Consider the following 18034-nt stretch of genomic DNA (forward strand, 5'->3'; position numbering starts at 1 on the left):
ACTTTGGCCCTCCTTTCTTCAACAGGGGTAAGGAAAGGAGATTCTTTCCTGATAACTTTTTTATTTCTAGTATTTTTCTGCCCTGATGTGTTCCACCTAGGACTGATTGCTGTCTTTAAAATCATAAAATGCCAGGCACTTAGAGGTAGTCAGTCCTTACCTTTTTGTTTTATAAGTGAAGAAACTGAGGCTGAAGACTTGGTGTGGGCAAGTGAGAATTATTTGTCCTCATCCTCACAGATAGAGTAGCACTGGTCACTCAGTGGTGTTTCTTTGTGACCCTATGGACTGTAGCCTGCCAGGCTGCTCTGGCCATGGGATTCTTCAGGCAAGAACACTGGAGTGGGTTGCCATTCCCTTCTCCAGGGAATCTTCCTGACCCAGGGATTGAATGCAGATCTTCTGCTTTGTAGGCAGATTCTTTACTGTCTGAGCCACCAGGGAAGCCCAGATAGAAGCAGAACCTAAAACCTAAGTGTCTTTCCTTTGTTCCAAATTGCCTTTGACCCTTTGTCCTTATAATATTTATATATCTATTTTTGCTTATTACAGTATTCCTGCTCCTTTTTTAAAAAAATGTTTTTGTTTGTTTCTGTATTCATCTAAACTTTACTTGCAAATAGTATAATGAGCAAATATTCAACAAGATATGCTATGAGATGCAGCAGTCCCCAACTTAACCCTGTCCCATTCTTTTTCCTCAAGATTACCTCTTTAAACTCTTTATGCCTGGTTATTTTGATATCTCTCAATAACATGCTTAATTGCTTCCTAGTGTTGATGTTGCTTCTATCTATCCAGTTCCCAGTGTGGAAGGTGAGGACTAGAGTCGTCTGTCATCCCAGTGTCCTGCGTCACCCATGTAAACATTTTTTGCACATGATCTTTGGAATGTTAACATTAAAAAAAAAGCTTATGTTTCCCCATTCTATTACCAACATTTGAAAAGCAGAAATTGTAGAAATCTAAATTTTTTCTTTAGTGTTTGTAAAGCAGTCTTTCATGAAGCTGTAGAATAGGTGTCATCCACAGCATTTTCTTCCTCTAAAAGCATTTACTTCATCTTGGCTACACGTCTTTTTCTAATTTAGGAGCGTTCCTCTATTGCCAGTCTTATTCTCCCAGATGTCCGTGGCATGGCTTATTGCGTTCTCTGTATTCCTGGAGGATGCTACGTGGCATGAACAGTGTTGTACCCTCCCTGGGCTCTCAAAGATACAGAGAATTCATGTGCTTTGTTTCCCAACTTTCGGCTTCACAACATGAGATGACTTCATAACGTCTTATTTCATATAAACCTTATAATTAAAAAATATATATATCACTGGACAGGTACACATGCAGTAGGATTTTAAGGTAGATGTAGGCTTTAAAACACACAGCCTGGAGCTGCCCATGAGCAGTATTTGATCGTGCTGCTGAGAAGGTGTACTGCTGCCCCACCCATCTCCCAGGGCAGGACGTAGTTACTGATGACCTCTCTGTAAAACTGCAAGCTTTTTTCTTTTTCCTAATTTCAGGTAGATGCACTGAGATTACGGCTAGAAGAGAAAGAATCTTTTCTCAATAAAAAAACGAAACAGCTGCAGGACCTCACAGAAGAGAAGGGGACACTGGCTGGAGAGATTCGAGACATGAAGGATATGTTAGAAGTGAAGGAAAGGAAAATCAATGTTCTTCAGAAAAAGGTGAGTACCTGATGTAAGCACTTCAGATTGAGAATTGGTATCATCCATGTTTTGTCATTTCAGAGAAACTTTTGAGTGTGTGGGAAAGAAGAAATTATTGTTCAAAAATTTTAGATTAGTGAGTGTAAACTTTAAACTTACTGATATTTAACTTACTGGTGATTGTATCATGTCAGTTTTAGCACAACTTCATGAATTTACTTATTTGATCACCTGGAAACTAGTATTTTTTTTTTTTTTCCATTTACTAGCTTAAGCATAGAGATAATTGTACAAATTTAGATATAAATCTAAAACATATCATTAATTTTTCCTTTTCTTTACTGAGAACTGAGCAGTCAATGTGTTTTGTGGGTCTTAAAGGTATTTTAGGTGCATTTTGTATTTGTATAAACTTTAGTAGCTCTTATCCTGTCAGACTCATACAGATCTTAGTGGGTGTGAAGTAATAGTTACACCTATTTCTTAATTGGAGTCAGTGAGACAATGTGAAGTAAGTTGTAATACAGTGAGTTAACACAGAAGATACTGGACTTGGCTAGGGCTCTTCTTTCTTTCATTTTCTCCATAGTAGGGGATCCAGATTTGGGGACAACACCCAGATTTTTCTTTTGAAGAATTCCTGTTTGCTACTGTGTACAGTTTTGTGGGATCAAAGAGTGCCCTGCCTTCCCTAGAGAAAAGGGTAGGCAAGAAGAGAAGCTAATACCCACTCTTTTGAGAGAAAGAAGCTGTTGGAAAACATATAGGGCTCTCAGATTAACAGGCAGCAGCATGGAATCTGAGCAGAAACCAGTTTGGAGAAGTAGGAGCTGGCTGGCCAAGGCACCGCCATAGACAAGCATGTCACCAGGCAGCTGCAGACAAATGGGATCTAACTGGCCCTTCTCCTGGTGACATTTGCTACCATCACCTCTCACCTTATTTGTATCGACAGCATGCTAGCTGTTTTTCCTGCTTCAACCCTTACTTTTCCTACTGGGTGCTCTTAACATACAAACTGGAGTAATTCTTTTATTCGTATCACACTCTGACCAAACCTCTCCAGTCACAACAAGCTACCTAATTTGTGGGGCCAAGTGCAAGATGAAAATATAAGACCCTTTATTCAGACTTTATTGAGAATTTCAGGATGGTCATAGTGAAGCATTAAACTAAGTTTGGGGCCCTTCTGAGTACGGGGGCCCTGTGTACGTATGCAAGTTGCATGCCTATGAAGCCACGTCTCCATCCTCAGTGGTTTCCATCCTCACAGGATATTCTCATTAGTAATCTATTTTATACATAGTAGTCTGTATATATCAACCTCCACCACCTAGTTCATCCCAGCCCCCCTCCCTCCTGTATCCATGTTTGTTCTCTACATCTGTGTCTTTGTTACAGTTTTTCAAATAAGATCATCTGTACTTTTTTTTAGATTCCACATACATGCGTTAAAATATGATATTTGTTTTTCTGACTGACTTCATTCTGTATTACAGTCTCCAGGTCCATCCTCACCTCTATAAATGATGCAATTTTGTTCCTTTTTGGGCGGAGTAATATTCTATTGTATATATGTACCACATCTACTTTACCCATTCCTCTGCTGATGGGCATTTAGATTGCTTTCATGTCCTGGCTATTATAAATAGTGCTGCTATGAACATTGGGATGTGTGTATATTTTCAAAGTATGATCTTCTCCAAATATATGTCCCAAAGTGAGATTGCTGGACCATACGTTAGCTCTATTTTTAATTTTTAAAGGAATCTCCATACCGTTTTCCATAGTAGCTGTACAAATTTACATTCCCACCAACAGTGCAAGAGGGTTCCCTGTTCTCCATATCTTCTCCAGCATTTATTATTTGTAGATGTTTTAAATTATGGCCAGTCTGATAGTGTGAAGTGATACCCCATTTTAGTTTTGATTTGCATTTCTCTAATAATTAGTGTTGTTGAGCATCTTTTTATGTGCCTCTTGGCCATCTGTGTGTCTTCTTTGGAGAAATGTCTATTTAGGTCTTCCATCCATTTTTTTGAGTTTTTTTTTTTTTATATTAAGCTTCATGAACTGTTTGTATGTTTTGGAGATTGATCCTTTGTCAGTTGCTTCATTTGTAAATATTTTCTTCCATTCTGAGGATTATCTTTTCATATTATTTATGGTTTCCTTTGCTTTCCAAAAGTTTTTAAGTTTAATAAGCCCCGTTTATTAATTTTTGTTTTGATTTTCATCACTCTCAAAGGTGGGTCAAAAAAAATCCTGCTGAGGTTTATGTCAAACAGTGTTCTGCCTATGTTTTCCTCTAAAAGGTTTATAGTGTGTGGCTTTACATTCAGGTCTATAATCCATTTCAAGTTTTATTTTTAATGTATGGTGTTAGGGAGTATTCTAATTTCATTCTCTTATATGTAGCTGTCCAGTTTTCCCAAGGCTTTTTTCTCCATTGTATATTCTTTCCTCCTTTGTCATAGGTTAGTAACCATATGTGTCTTGGTTTATCTCTAGGCTTTCTACATACTTTTTAAAAAATAATTCCTTTCCATTATGATTTATCCTAGGAGACTGGATTTAGTTCCCTGTGCTCTATAGTAGGACCTTGTTTTTTATCCATTCTAAGCTCCCTCATTCTTGAGGAATAAATGGCAGCACTTTACTCAATAAAGGTTCTGGGAAGGCACTTTCAATGCAGAAGTGACAAACAGCTTCTTTTGCTGACATGAATATTTTGCGAAATTTTAAACTCCCTCCTCCTGCCCCCTCCACCAGATTTAAAAGTTTGGAATCAGTTTCGAAGTTCTAGAACAAAGCCAGTTATATATTATGGCTCCTTTGGACAATAGGATAGCAATCCCACTTAGTTAAACTGTGCCGATGATGGGTTTGGAAATATTTCATGTATATTTGGAGAGGTTGTTTAGCTTAAAGTTTTCAACATAGTGATGGGGAAGGAGTACTATTATATCTGCAGTTTAAAAGAGAAATAATATCTAAAGAAGTGATGCACACAATTCAAAACCACTTCAAAATGTGGAAATAATACAGGAGCTGATGAGCTAATGAAAGATTGTCTTTGGGACTGAAGACTTCTTAGAGTTTTGACCACATTCAGCATAATTTGCTGTTTTAGGGCAGGCCCAGATTGGAACAGCATAAGCTTTGGATTAGGGTGTGTTGGAATGGAAGAATAATAAACTCGTGTCAATGTCAGAGGTTCATTGTTACTTAATATTTCTTTCTCATAGACTCTCTGGCAACCAGCACTGTGTTTTGATGCCAGTAGAACTGGGTATGCTCCTTTCATAGCCATGTTTAACCTGGTGAAGCTAGGTTTGCACCTCATATCTGTCAGCTTTGCCTTCAAAGCCCTGGGTCTCAGAAGTCTTGTGTACTCCATAGCCATGTGCACAGGTCACATGTCTGGGCAGCAGGCACAGACATGATGCTCTAAGCCTTTTGTTACTTGAGGAAGGAAGTGAAATTGAAGAAACAGAGAACCCCAGGTGGCATACTATCTCTGATCAAACTTCTGTAGGAAAACAGAAGTCATCCATAATAGATTTGGTCCTACCATACATGTTTTTGGCTTTACTCAATAGTTCCAAGAAATATAGAATTGTTTTAGTACAGGTCAAAAAGGTGCATGTACGAAAATGGTTTGGCGTATTATCCCCGTGCAGCTATGATACTGAAGTCATAGGAGCAGCATGATTTTCATGCAGCAGCCGTAGCATTCTGTTCCCATACCTGAATTCAAGCTTCCACTGATGAAGTGCTACCTTTTTGTAGGAAATGTCATAAAACCTTGATGACATTGTACATTTGGAAAGTGTATAATGACTAAGATTTTAGGACATGGTAGCATTATTTGAACCAGATCAAATTCAGACTGCTGTGTAGTTCCTAGATTCTTGCAGCATAATTTTACTACTCAAGAAAAGTTTGCTTTTTTTTTTTTTTAAAGCCATTAAATTGGACAAAAATTCTATCTCCATTTTCATTCTAGGTCTTAGTCTCACAAGCAACGTGACTTTATAGAGCAGAGGTACTTTATTTATCAGGGGTAGAGAAACAGATGGTGATCTCTCTGGACATTAAATTCACTAGCTGCCTACTGAGCTTCCTGGACTGCCCTGTGGGTTGGAAAGGGCAGGGAGAGAGCGGTATATAGTTTGTTCCTGGGAGTGGTGAGTGTGGACCTGCCCCCTTTAGCAGTTTTATTCTACCCCTTTGGAAATATGATGGTGAAAATTCTGTATGACAACAGAGGAAAGAAAGCTACAGGAGTATGATTATTAGTGTAGTGAGTTGCTTCATGAAATGTATATTAAAAAGTTAAACTCAGAAGATGACTATGAAACATAGAGATTTCCCTGTGAGTGTAAAATTGATGTAAGGTATGGAAGACTTTTTGACTCATTTGAGCTCTTTTTCAGTGTTAAACATTCAGAGTTAAAGAAATTTATTGGCAAATCTCTTAGTTTTTTAAACATGTGAAAAATCATATCCATTTTGCATTTACTAGTGTTCCTTATGTGTCAGTCAGTCACTACTCTAAGTCCTGGAGGTTCAAAGAGAAAAAAGACACTCTCCAGTCCTCAAGAAACCGACAGGCTGGTTGGGGAGATAGACTTGTATAATGTGGTCTGTTAGTAGAAACAAAGCACTTTATGGATGCAAAGAGCAGAAGCTAGTTCAGGCTACCTTAAGCAAAACAATATTTACTACAAGAATATCCAGAGACCCAGTAAATTGCTGGTAGAACCATATTAGGGATGATCAAGAATCGGGACAACTCTAGGAGACCAAGAGAAAGCAGACAGTGCCTTGACCATGTAACGCAGTTTCTGGTTAAGTGTCTTCTCTGCCACTGGCCACCCTCACACCTCCCCCTCTTTCCCCTCACATCATGCTGTTGGTCAAGATTCAAACTCCTGGGCCAGAGTTCCAAAGTTCACACAAATGCCTCTCATTAGCAGGATCTAACCAGACCCTACTTAAAAGGAATCTGGGAAATGTGGTTCTTAGCTTTACTGCTGTGGATAAGGCAATGGCAACCCACTGCAGTACTCTTGCCTGGAAAATCCCATGGACAGAGGAGCCTGGTAGGCTACAGTCCATGCTGTCGTGAAGAGTCAGACATGATTGAGCGACTTCACTTTCTCTTTTCACTTCTATGCATTGGAGAAGAAAATGGCAACCCACTCCAGTGTTCTTGCCTGGAGAATCCCAGGGACGGGGGAGCCTGGTGGGCTGCCGTCTAGGGGGTCGTACAGAGTTGGACACGACTGATGCAACTTAGCAGCCGCAGCTTTACTCCTGAGCTTTCCACTCAATTTTTGTGTCACTTAGTTTGGGAGGTCTTTGCTGACACTGTGGACTGGGAGAGCTTTTACACCCCCTAGAGAACCTTTTTTTTTTTTTTTTTTTACTCACTTTGAAGTTATGCACACCTGCACCCCTTTAGTGAATGTTGTCTTCCTTCCCAGGGCTAAGCTCCTTGAGTGCCCCAGCCATCATGATCAGGATACCTCCAGCTCCTTGCAAAATTCTTTTCAAGTGATGGTCCTCAGTCAATATGCATATGATGAATAAATTATGTCAGTAAATTCTGAATGAATGAGAATTTGGGAGAAATGGCTTTGAGAGTCACGCCTGGCCCAAGAATATTGTTAGCTATACAAAGAGTCATTTGCCCCAGTGAAATGTCAAACCCACTTGTTACTCCCAGAACAGTGTATTCTGTGTAGGTTACAAGATGGAACTATCCCGTGACTAGAAAAGCACAGGTAAAGAAATAAGTGCTGCTTTACCTGCATCTGTTCCATTACTCTGGGAAAGTGAAGATGGATGAAGAGTCTGAGTGAGGGAGCTTAGTCATTCCTTAATTTTCCCTTTTAGTAAAAAGAAAATGTTGCATTTACAGAAAATACTGTTTTGTTCCACAAAGAGGATGCTGCTTCTTCCATTTCTGACTTCTAATTTACTGGTTTATTAGAGGCATGGCATTTAATGAGAATGATACAGTGAAATTGCTGACTATCAATGGTAATTTCCAATTATTATCATGAAGATGATAATTTTCATAACAGGAGAATAATCCGCTGTTGACTGAATCCTTACTGTATACAAGACACTGTCCTCAGGGCTTTGCATCTTTAGGTTGAGTCCTTACCAAAAAAAAAAATACTGGCATGTAGATACAGTTAAAATCCCTATTTTTTAAATGGGACATTGATTTAGTGAGTGACTTGCCTATAGTCACATGGCAAGGAGGTGATAGAGCTAATTTTAACTGCCACACTATTCTGGCATTTTTCTATTTATGATCCTGCCTCCCTCATGAGACAAGAAGAATCATTAACTTTTGTAGTCGTTGTTTAGTCACTCAGTTGTGTCCAGCTCTTTTGCGACTCCATGGACTATAACCCGCCAGGCTCCTCTGTCCATGAATTTCCCAGGCAAGAATACTAGAGCGGGTTGCCATTTCCTTCTCCAGGGGAAATTCCCAACCCATAGATCAAACCTACATTTCCTGCATTGATAGGCAGATTCTTTCCACTGAGCCACCAGGGAAGCCCCCTCATTAACTTTTCAGATCAGATCAGATCAGATCAGTTGCTCAGTCGTGTCCGACTCTTTGTGACCCCATGAATCGCAGCACGCCAGGCCTCCCTGTCCATCACCAACTCCCGGAGTTCACCCAGCCATCTCATCCTCTGTCATCCCCTTCTCCTCCTGCCCACAATCCCTCCCAGCATCAGAGTCTTTTCCAATGAGTCAACTCTTGGCATGAGGTGGCCAAAGTATTGGAGTTTCAGCTTTAGCATCATTCCTTCCAAAGAAATCCCAGGGCTGATCTCCTTCAGAACGGACTGGTTGGATCTCCTTGCAGTCCAAGGGACTCTCAAGAGTCTTCTCCAACACCACAGTTCAAAAGCATCAATTCTTCGGCGCTCAGCCTTCTTCACAGTCCAACTCTCACATCCATACATGACCACAGGAAAAACCATAGCCTTGACTAGACGAACCTTTGTTGGCAAAGTAATGTCTCTGCTTTTCAATATGCTATCTAGGTTGGTCATAATAGCATTTTACCTAAGGCTGATACACAAGGATGCCTGTTTTTAATACCAAATTGGCAGAGATGTAGCTACTAAATAACGTGATGAAAAATAGGAAAACAAATTAAAAAATATGACATTAGAACTGGATTTTTTTATAATATGTATTAATCTGTTTTTAGAAAAAAGATAATAGTGACCTTTAGTTTACATTTATCTTTTCCTCCATGAAACTCTTCATGTACCATGAAGCTTTTGGAGTGTTTTACAGCTTCCTTTTCAAAGGAGTGCAGCATTTTTGCTCTCATAGTATTTTCACTTTGTTTTGGTTGTTGGCTTTTAAAGGATTGAGACCTTGAAAAACGTTTTGAGACATCTAAGCAGCTTTTCTGGACTAGTCACAGATGAACTCATGGTTCAGTAGACTCCTCGCCTAGTCCCAAGGGGAGCAATCTGGGAAGCTATTCCACTTTGTGGTGAGCTGGTCACCTAAGGTCAGACCTCAGTGTAGGCAAGTTTGCTCTATGTTTGAAGCCAGGAACTTGGCTGACACTTAGGGTTTGGGGCTACAACCAAGGTGGCTGTGAATCTAAGGCAATGGTTCTCAACTGGACTGTACTTAACAAGCCCCAGCCCTCCAGAGGAACAGTTGGCAATGTCTGGAGTTCTGGTTGCCACAGCTCTAGGATCACGGCAAGCGTCTGGAGGGGAGAGGCCAGGGGTGCTGCTGAACATCCTACAATGCACAAGGGACACCCTTCTCCTTGGCCCCTACTAGAGCAGATTACTCTCTAGACGTTTTCTGGCTTATTGGGGCCTTTTTCTTCCTCTGTTTGGACCACCCTTCTCATCTTGGATCACTATGCTCCTTGCCTTGAGATAGTAATCCTTAAAGTGATTTACTTAGTATCATGGCCATTTATCTGTAACATTTTTAGCTTTTCTCTGGCATGATTATAGGAAGTTAACAGAGCTGAACATTTTGGGTGTGTGTGTATGTGTGTGTGATTCAACTATTAATATTACTTTCTGTTTTATAATTTTCACATGTTAATCACATAATATGTAAATCACATGTTTCACATAATCACATATGTTAAAAAGAGTACATTTATAGCACTCTTGAAGTATTAAAATTACTAGAATTGTTCAAACTGATCTGACTATTCTGATCAAATCAACTACTTTGGAGAGGGATGCTGGTTAACTTTAGTATATGGAATATATGATAGAAATAAAACATCTGATTTAGATAGATGTGGGTCACCTATCAGGTATCACCCAGTTTAAATTTCTGTAGCTAAATGCCAACATTTCAGTCATTTGGAAAAGATCATTAAGACTATATTTTTCTGACCAAAAATGCACTTCATTTGTTCATTGTTGACTGAATGTCAGTTAACCTATGTTGCTTCAATATCTGCAGCTAAAAAAGTATTGTCTAGGTTAGCGTTTGTGATTTGCCAGTTTTCTTTTGAAATTGCCTTCTTTGGTAAAAAGTATAAGAAAAAGCTAACTTACTGTATTATATGGGCTTCCCAGGTAGCTCAAATGGTAAAGAATTTGCCTGCAATGAGGGAGACCCGGGTTCAATTCCTGGGTTGGGAAGAGCCCCTGGAAAAGGGCATGGCAACCCAGTATTCCTGCTTGGAGAGCTCCATGGATAGAGGAGCCTAGTGGGCTATAGTCCATGGGGTCGAAAGACTCAGACATGACTGAGTGACTAACACACACACACTATATTATATAATAAATTCTCAATGTATGTTCTGTGTTTGGAGGGTAGCTGTATGTTATTGGGTCTAAGCAAAAGCATTTTGAAAATTGAAATTTTGGAAAAAAGAAACCATTTTGAAGCATCTCAAAAATGACAGAATGATCTCTGTTTGATTCCAAGGCAAACCATTCAATATTACAGTAATCCAAGTTTATGACCCAACCACTAATGCCAAAGAAGCTGAAGTTGAATGGTTCTATGATGACCTATAAGACCTTCTAGAACTAACACCAAAAAAAAAAAAAAGATGTCCTTTTCATCATAGGGGACTGGAATGCAAAAGTAGGAAGTCAAGAAATATCTGGAGCAACAGGCAATTTTGCCTTGGAGTACAAAATGAAGCAGGGAAAAGGCTAACAGAGTTTTTGCCAAGAGAACACACTGCTCATAGCAAACACCTTCTTCCAACAACACAAGAGATGACTCTACACACGGACATCACCAGATTGTCAATACTGAAATCAGATTGATTATATTCTTTGCAGCCAAAGATGGAGAAACTCTATACAGTCAGCAAAAACAAGACCAGGAGCTGACTGTGGCTCACTCCTTTTTGCCAAATTCAGACTTAAATTGAAGAAAGTAGGGAAAACCATTAGACCATTCAGGTATAATCTAAATCAAATCTCTTATGATTATACAGTAGAAGTGACAAATAGATTCAAGCAATTAGATCTAATAGATTGAGGGCCTGAAGAACTACAGATGGAGATTCATGACACTGTACCATCCCCAAGAAAAAGAAATGCAAAAAGGCAAAATGGTTGTCTGAGGAGGTCTTACGTATAGCTGAGAAAATAAGAGAAGTGAAATGCAAAGGAGAAAAGGAAAAATATATCCATCTAAATGCAGAGTTCCAAAAAAGAGCAAGGAGAAATAAGAAAGCCTTCCTAAGTGATCAATACGAAGAAATAGAGAAAAATAATAAAATGGGAAAGACTAGAGATCTCTTCAAGAAAATTGGAGATACCAAGGGAATATTTCATGCAAAGATGGGCACAATAAAGGACAGAAATGGTATGGACCTAACAGAAGCAGAAGATATTAAGAAGAGGTGGCAAGAATACACAGAAGAACTATACAAAAAAAGATCTTAATGACCCCGATAATGACTACCATGCTATGATCACTGACCTAGAGCCAGACATCCTGGAGTGTGAAGTCAAGTGGGCCTTAGGAAGCATCACTATGAAGAAAGGTAGTGGAGGTGATGAAATTCCAGCTGAGCTATTTCAAATCCTAAAAGGTGATGCTGTGAGAGTGCTGCACTCAATATGCCAGCAAATTTGGAAAACTCAGCAGTGGCCACAGGACCAGGAAAGGTCAGTTTTCATTCCAATCCCAAAGAAAGGCAATGCCAAAGAATGCTCAAACTACCGCACAATTGCACTCATCTCACACGCTAGTAAAGTAATGCTCAAAATTCTCCAAACCAGGCTTCAGCAATACGTGAACCGTGAACTTCCTGATGTTCAAGCTGGTTTTAGAAAAGGCAGAGGAACCAGAGATCAAATTGCCAACATCCACTGGATCATATAAAAAGCAAGAGAATTCCAGAAAACCACCTGCTTTATTGACTATGCCAAAGTCTTTGACTGTGTGGATCACAACAAACTGGAAAATTCTTCAGGATATGGGAATTCCAGACCACCTGACCTGCCTCCTGAGAAATCTGTATGCAGGTCAAGAAGCAACAGTTAGAACTAAACACGGACAATGGACTGGTCCAAATTGGGAAAGGAGTACATCAAGGCTGTATATTGTCACCCTGCTTATTTAACTTACATGTAGAGTACATCATGTGAAATGCCAGGCTGGATAAAGCACAAGCTGGAATCAAGATTGCCAGGAGAAATATCAATAACCTCAGATATGCAGATGACACCACCCTTATGGCAGAAAGTGAAGAGGAACTAAAAAGCCTCTTGATGAAAGTGAAAGAGCAGAGTGAAAAAACTGGCTTAAAACTCAACATGCAAAAAACTAAGATCATAGCATCTGGTCCCGTCACTTCATGACAAATAGATGGGGAGACAGTGGAAACAGTGATGGACGTTATCTTCTTGGGCTCCAAAATCACTGCAGGTGGTGACTGCAGCCATGAATTTAAAAGACGCTTGCTCCTTGGAAGAAAAGCTATGACCAACCTAGACAGCATATTAAAAAGCTGAGACATTACTTTGCCAACAAAGGTGGGTATAGTCAAAGTTATGGTTTTTCCAGTAGTCATGTATGGATGTGAAAGTTGGACCATAAAGAAAGGTGAGCCCCAAAGAACTGATACTTTTGAACTGTGGTGTTGGAGAAGACTCACGAGAGTCCCTTGGACAATAAGGAGATCAAACTAGTCAGTCCTAAAGGAAGTCAGTCCTGAATATTCATTGTAAGGACTGATGCTGAAGCTGAAGCTCCAATACTTTGGCCACCTGATGTGCAGAACTGACTCATTGGAAAAGACCCTGATGTTGGGAAAGATTGAGGGCAGGAGGAGAAGGGGACAACAGAGAATGAGATGGTTGGATGGCATCAACGACTTGATGTACATGAATTTGAGCAAACTCTGGGATTTAGTGATGGATAGGGAAGCCTGGAGTGCTACAGTCCATGGGGTTGCAAAGAGTCAGACATGGCTGAGGGACTGAACTGAGCTAACTGAAAGGCATTTTACTCTGACATCATTTAATACATTGTGTCTTTATTATGACATCAGGTTGATGTCAAGGGTTTCAGGGAAAATTCTACAGAACAAACAAGCATGCATGTTTGCTGTTCTTATCTGGATTTGCCCAGTGATCAATGGTCTAGGGAAGAAACAGCTTGATTTTAACCAGTTGATACTATTGATCATTTTATCCAAATGAAATGATATTTCAAAGGTCACTTTTTATCTCTTGATTGGAGATGGTGGCTTCCTTGGTTAGGCTTAGTTTCTTGGGGAAGCAGTGAGTTCACCATCTGTCTCCATTGTGTATATTGCTTTTCTTCTAAGGGATTTGAAGTTGCCCTTCTCTTAGAGATGACTTGATGAAATTACATTTTATTATCAAAAGAACCAAAGCTAAAAAATTCACCTTCTGGTGGAGAATTAGAGAGATTTGGGGAAGCCTGCTCATTTATTCATGCATTCAGTCAACATCTATAGGCACTGTACTCAGCTGCATCTTTCTACCCCTTTCCCTCTGTTGAACCCAACTGAATAGTATTTGTCTGTTAAAATGCGTATGCTGATGAAGCATGGACAGTCCTGAAGACAGATATGAGAGAATATAAACATGGAAGAGACTTGATGAACCCTGCTAGTCCAACCTTTTCCTTTTCCCTACTCAGTACATGAGTTCTGAGATTAAGAGACTTGTTTAGGGTCAGAGAACTAATTAGTGACAGAGCCTGGGCTCTGATTATATTTTTCCCTTTCCTTCTCTCCATTCCCCTATGGTATCTGAGGCCTGGGGCATCATTGCCCTGTTCTGGCCAGTTTGCCTTTCCTTCCTACCATTCAGTTATCCAATGATACATGTTCAGTATCTGTAAGGGTCTGAATGCTCTGCAGGCATTGAGGAATACAGGAGCTATTGAAGAAGGTACAGTTTCTGCCCTTTGGGAGTTCACACTCATGGGGGAAAAAACCACTGAACAGGCAATGGCAGGGTAGAGTATGATGTGTGCTATGCCAGCCAGGTACCTAGAGCATGTAGGAGGGACACCTCGGCTATTATGGCAGTAGGATGGTAAAGGAGGACTTCTGGAAAAGCTGATAACTAAACTGGGGTCTGAGGGAGTATAGAAAGTGTTGTCCAGTGAAAGGAGCGAGAATAGTATTTGCAAAGGTTTGCCTGGAAGAGGCAACACAGTGCATTTGGCAGAATTAGAAGTTAATATTGATGGACTACACTGCCCATCCCATTTAGGAAACAAATTTCAGGGAAGTTTTTCTACTGTTTGTTTTTCTATAAATCAATATTTTATAGTTAAGCTTTGAGAGTCATTTTGACTTCTATAGTATAAATGTTCTCTTCCAATCCCTTATGACTTGCTAGTGGCAATAGTGATTATCTGTGTTATTTCAAAATGCAGTTCAGGGCCAGATCATGCTGAGAACTGATGCTTATTCATTGAGAGAGCTGATCCTGGGCCAGGGAAGGCAACTTCTCTTTTAAATAAATATTTGCTTCTGTGTTAAGACCTTATATTCTGTACTCAATTTCAGCATGATGGATTTTTAAGAAGTTTGTTTGTAATTACCTGTAAAACCTCTTGAAGATTTAAAATAAAAATGCCCAGAGTGCCCTGACTGTGGCTGCTATCCTGAATGGGTAAAGGCATCTTGACACATCTGTCAATCTCAACTGCCAGCTGTTGTTTTGTGATAAGAAATTAGAGGTGGTTGAGCTTTTACATATATCAGTCTGGGGATGGTTCCATTTTCTTCCCACGGACTCCCCAAGCCATTCGATTTAAATCACCCTTATTTATGTGGGAAGGAAAATTTTCTATGTGTGTTTGTTACTCATCCTGTGTTTGGCAATGGATTCTACCCTGCTGTGAAGAGTTTACACATATCTATATTAGCATTTATGATGTTATATTTATTGTACAGAGATGTCTGTAATTCAAAACTTTTATAATATGTGTCCTAATTTTCCCTGAAGAATAAACATAAATTGTAAGTGATGTGTTCTTAGAGCACATAACCCTGCAGTTATTGTGGGTAAAGAAAGTTTAGTTGCTTAGTCGTGTCTGACTCTTTGTGACCCCATGGACTGTAGCCCTACCAGGCTCCTCCATCCATGGGATTTTCCAGGCAAGAGTACTGGAGTGGGCTGCCATTTCATTCTCCAGAGGATCTTCCTTGACCCAAGGATTGAACCCGGGTCTCCCACATTGTAGGCAGACACTTCACCATCTGAGCCACCAGGGAAGTCCTATTGTGGGTAAGGGACCCCTTAATATTGTCCTGATATTGTAGTCTCATTGCCATTTCTTCCCCTTTATCCTAACTTAATTATACTATACCTTTTGCATACTGGAATATATAACTGCTTTAAATAGACTGTTTTTCCAGAAGTTGAATTCTAAATTAATGGCATAGAGTATATGGCAGTTTGAGGTCTTCATCATGACATTTTATCACACATCCTTTTAAGATAGCTGGGTTTTGAGAATGAGCAATAGCACCAGCATGTAATCAACTCTTGGGTAATATAATTAGTTTATAAAGCAATTTATAATTTTACCAAAAGTGCTATGGTAGATAGAACTCTAAGATGGCCCCTAAGACTTCGCACATCTCTGGTATGTATTCCCTGAATAATGCCCAGGATGTGAATATGATGTATTTAACACAGATTATGTTATATGGCACAAATCACTTTAAGAAAGGGAGAGTATCTGGATAGGCTTAACCTAATCGTATGAGCCCTTTCAACCTGAATGCTGAGGTCAGAGTCAGGGCAGTAATGGATTCAAAATAGGAGGGGGACTCACTGTGTGAGCAGTTTTCCACTTGATTTGAAGATGGAGAGGACCACATGGCATGAAGTGTGACAGCCCCTGGAGGTGAAAATGGCTTTCAGTGACAGCCTTCCAGGAAGCAGTAAGTCAGTCCTAACACCACAAGAAGCTGGATTTTGTCAATAACAAGGGTACGATCAGAAGTGTTTGTTTTTTTGTTTATTTTTCTCTACAACCTCCAGACAAATACTCATTCTAGCCGACACCTTGAGTTCATTCTCAGGATACCCTGAATAGAGATCCCAGCCACACTTTGCTGAAAATCTGACCTACAAAGTTGTGAGCTGATAGATGGAAATCATTTTAAGCCACCATGGCATTTTGTTGCATGGCAATAGAAAACTGATACAAGAGCATGTTAATATAATTCTTCAGTAGTAATAAATCTCTCATAGAAATCAGGAGGCAAGTGGAGAGCAGTGGAGTTCACAGAATATTTACAAGGCGTGTTGATTCACAGAAGTGGTAGGGCTGGTTACTTTAATGAAAGCAGTTTGCGTTGCTTTTGACTTCAGCTTAGAAACCATGGAAGTTTTTATAAATTTTTTAATTTGAGGGGGATTTGCATGATTCAAGATGTATGAATAGAAACGAACCATTATCATACTTCTCAGTATTATTTCAGGTTGCATAATTAAAATTTCTTGAAAAATGATGTCATATGTCTGTATCTATTTCCCTATCAAATCCTGAGCTCAGCAAAGAAAGCAACTGGGTCTTGCTCATCTTTTTATCCCTAGTACCAAGCACAGTGCTTGACACCTTGTAGATGCTTGATAAGTGTTAGTTGGAAAGTTGAAATGTAATAGAAGGAATAAACAAATCTCTCCAAATTCTGTTGAGATTCAAGGTGAGTAAACAAATAGGAATGGCTGTGTTACAATAAAACTTTATTTACAGAATGAGCAGTGGATCAGATTTTGCCCATGGGCTGTAGTTTGCTGAGCTCTGGTGTAGATCACAAGTTATTAGAGCCTAACGGCATTTCTAATATTTAACTAACTTCATGGCTAGTTTGAAATTTTAAAAAATGTACTCCAAATATTTGATAGAGTTGAACATAGTGTACTTCTTTTGGGGATTGTATTTATTGTTCGTCTTAGACATTGCTGTTGGTGCAGTGCAAGGTAAGTCACTTGCTCCCAAGGATGAGGTCTTCCAAGGTTTTTGTTGCATTCTATGTCTATTTTTTGTGAGTGAAATCTGAATGAAGCGAAGCTAAACAAAGAGGATGTGCTTGAATGAATAGCGCTGATTGACTTGGGGTGGGAATATTTCTTTCTTTAATATTGGAATATAAAGTTAAATTCTTTAGGTTGCACATGACAGTTTGACTTGTAAAAGGGTATATAAATAAATATATATATAAGGCTATATACACTGAGGCTTTCTCCAGTTATGAATGTTTGTGAACTTGTGAACAGCTGGAGGTATAGACAGACAAGGGTGGCCACATGGGAAGGTAAGATAGAGGCTAAGATTCATTGCTGCCTTTCTGTGTTACCAACACATTTCATCAGAGCTTGCAGGAGAGGGGTCTTTAAAAAGAGATAGATAAAATATCAAATAGCTAGGGAAAGATAAATGTGGAGGTAGTAGACCGAAGCTGGTTCATCTTCTGATCCTTCAACTAGGAATTCATTCTAAGAAAAAATTAAGGATATAGGCAGTTAGTCACAGCCTTGTTCATAGCATGCTTCTTTAATTATTATTATTATTATTTTTGCCTGAAGAGTGAAAATAATATAGAGGAGTGAATAAATGATGATATATTTCTACATAAATTCAATAGAAATGACATTATGGAATAATATATTTAATGACATAAAAAGATCTTCACCTTATTTTGCTAATTGAAATAAACTGTGTTCAGTTTTTATGTACAGAAAATGAAAATGCCTGTTTTCTCACACCCTCACCACCATAGTATGACCCTTTTTTTGTTTATATAAGTTTGTGTACACACACACACATACATACACACGCATATACACACACACACATGTGGG

General features: G+C 39.3%; 1 protein-coding gene across 6 annotated transcripts in view; it reads left to right on the plus strand.

Moving 5' to 3' along the window:
- ERC2 (ELKS/RAB6-interacting/CAST family member 2) overlaps positions 1-18034 on the plus strand; it is a 1001125-nt gene that overhangs the window by 391355 nt on the left and 591736 nt on the right. For all 6 annotated transcript variants that reach the window (XM_044934212.2, XM_025272988.3, XM_025272991.3 and 3 more), the window contains one exon: positions 1521-1688. In XM_044934212.2, coding sequence (XP_044790147.1) covers positions 1521-1688 — 168 coding nt within the window. The remainder of the gene's footprint in view (positions 1-1520; positions 1689-18034) is intronic.

The sequence above is a fragment of the Bubalus bubalis genome, chromosome 21 (assembly GCF_019923935.1).
Source record: "Bubalus bubalis isolate 160015118507 breed Murrah chromosome 21, NDDB_SH_1, whole genome shotgun sequence".
Lineage (NCBI taxonomy): Eukaryota > Metazoa > Chordata > Mammalia > Artiodactyla > Bovidae > Bubalus > Bubalus bubalis.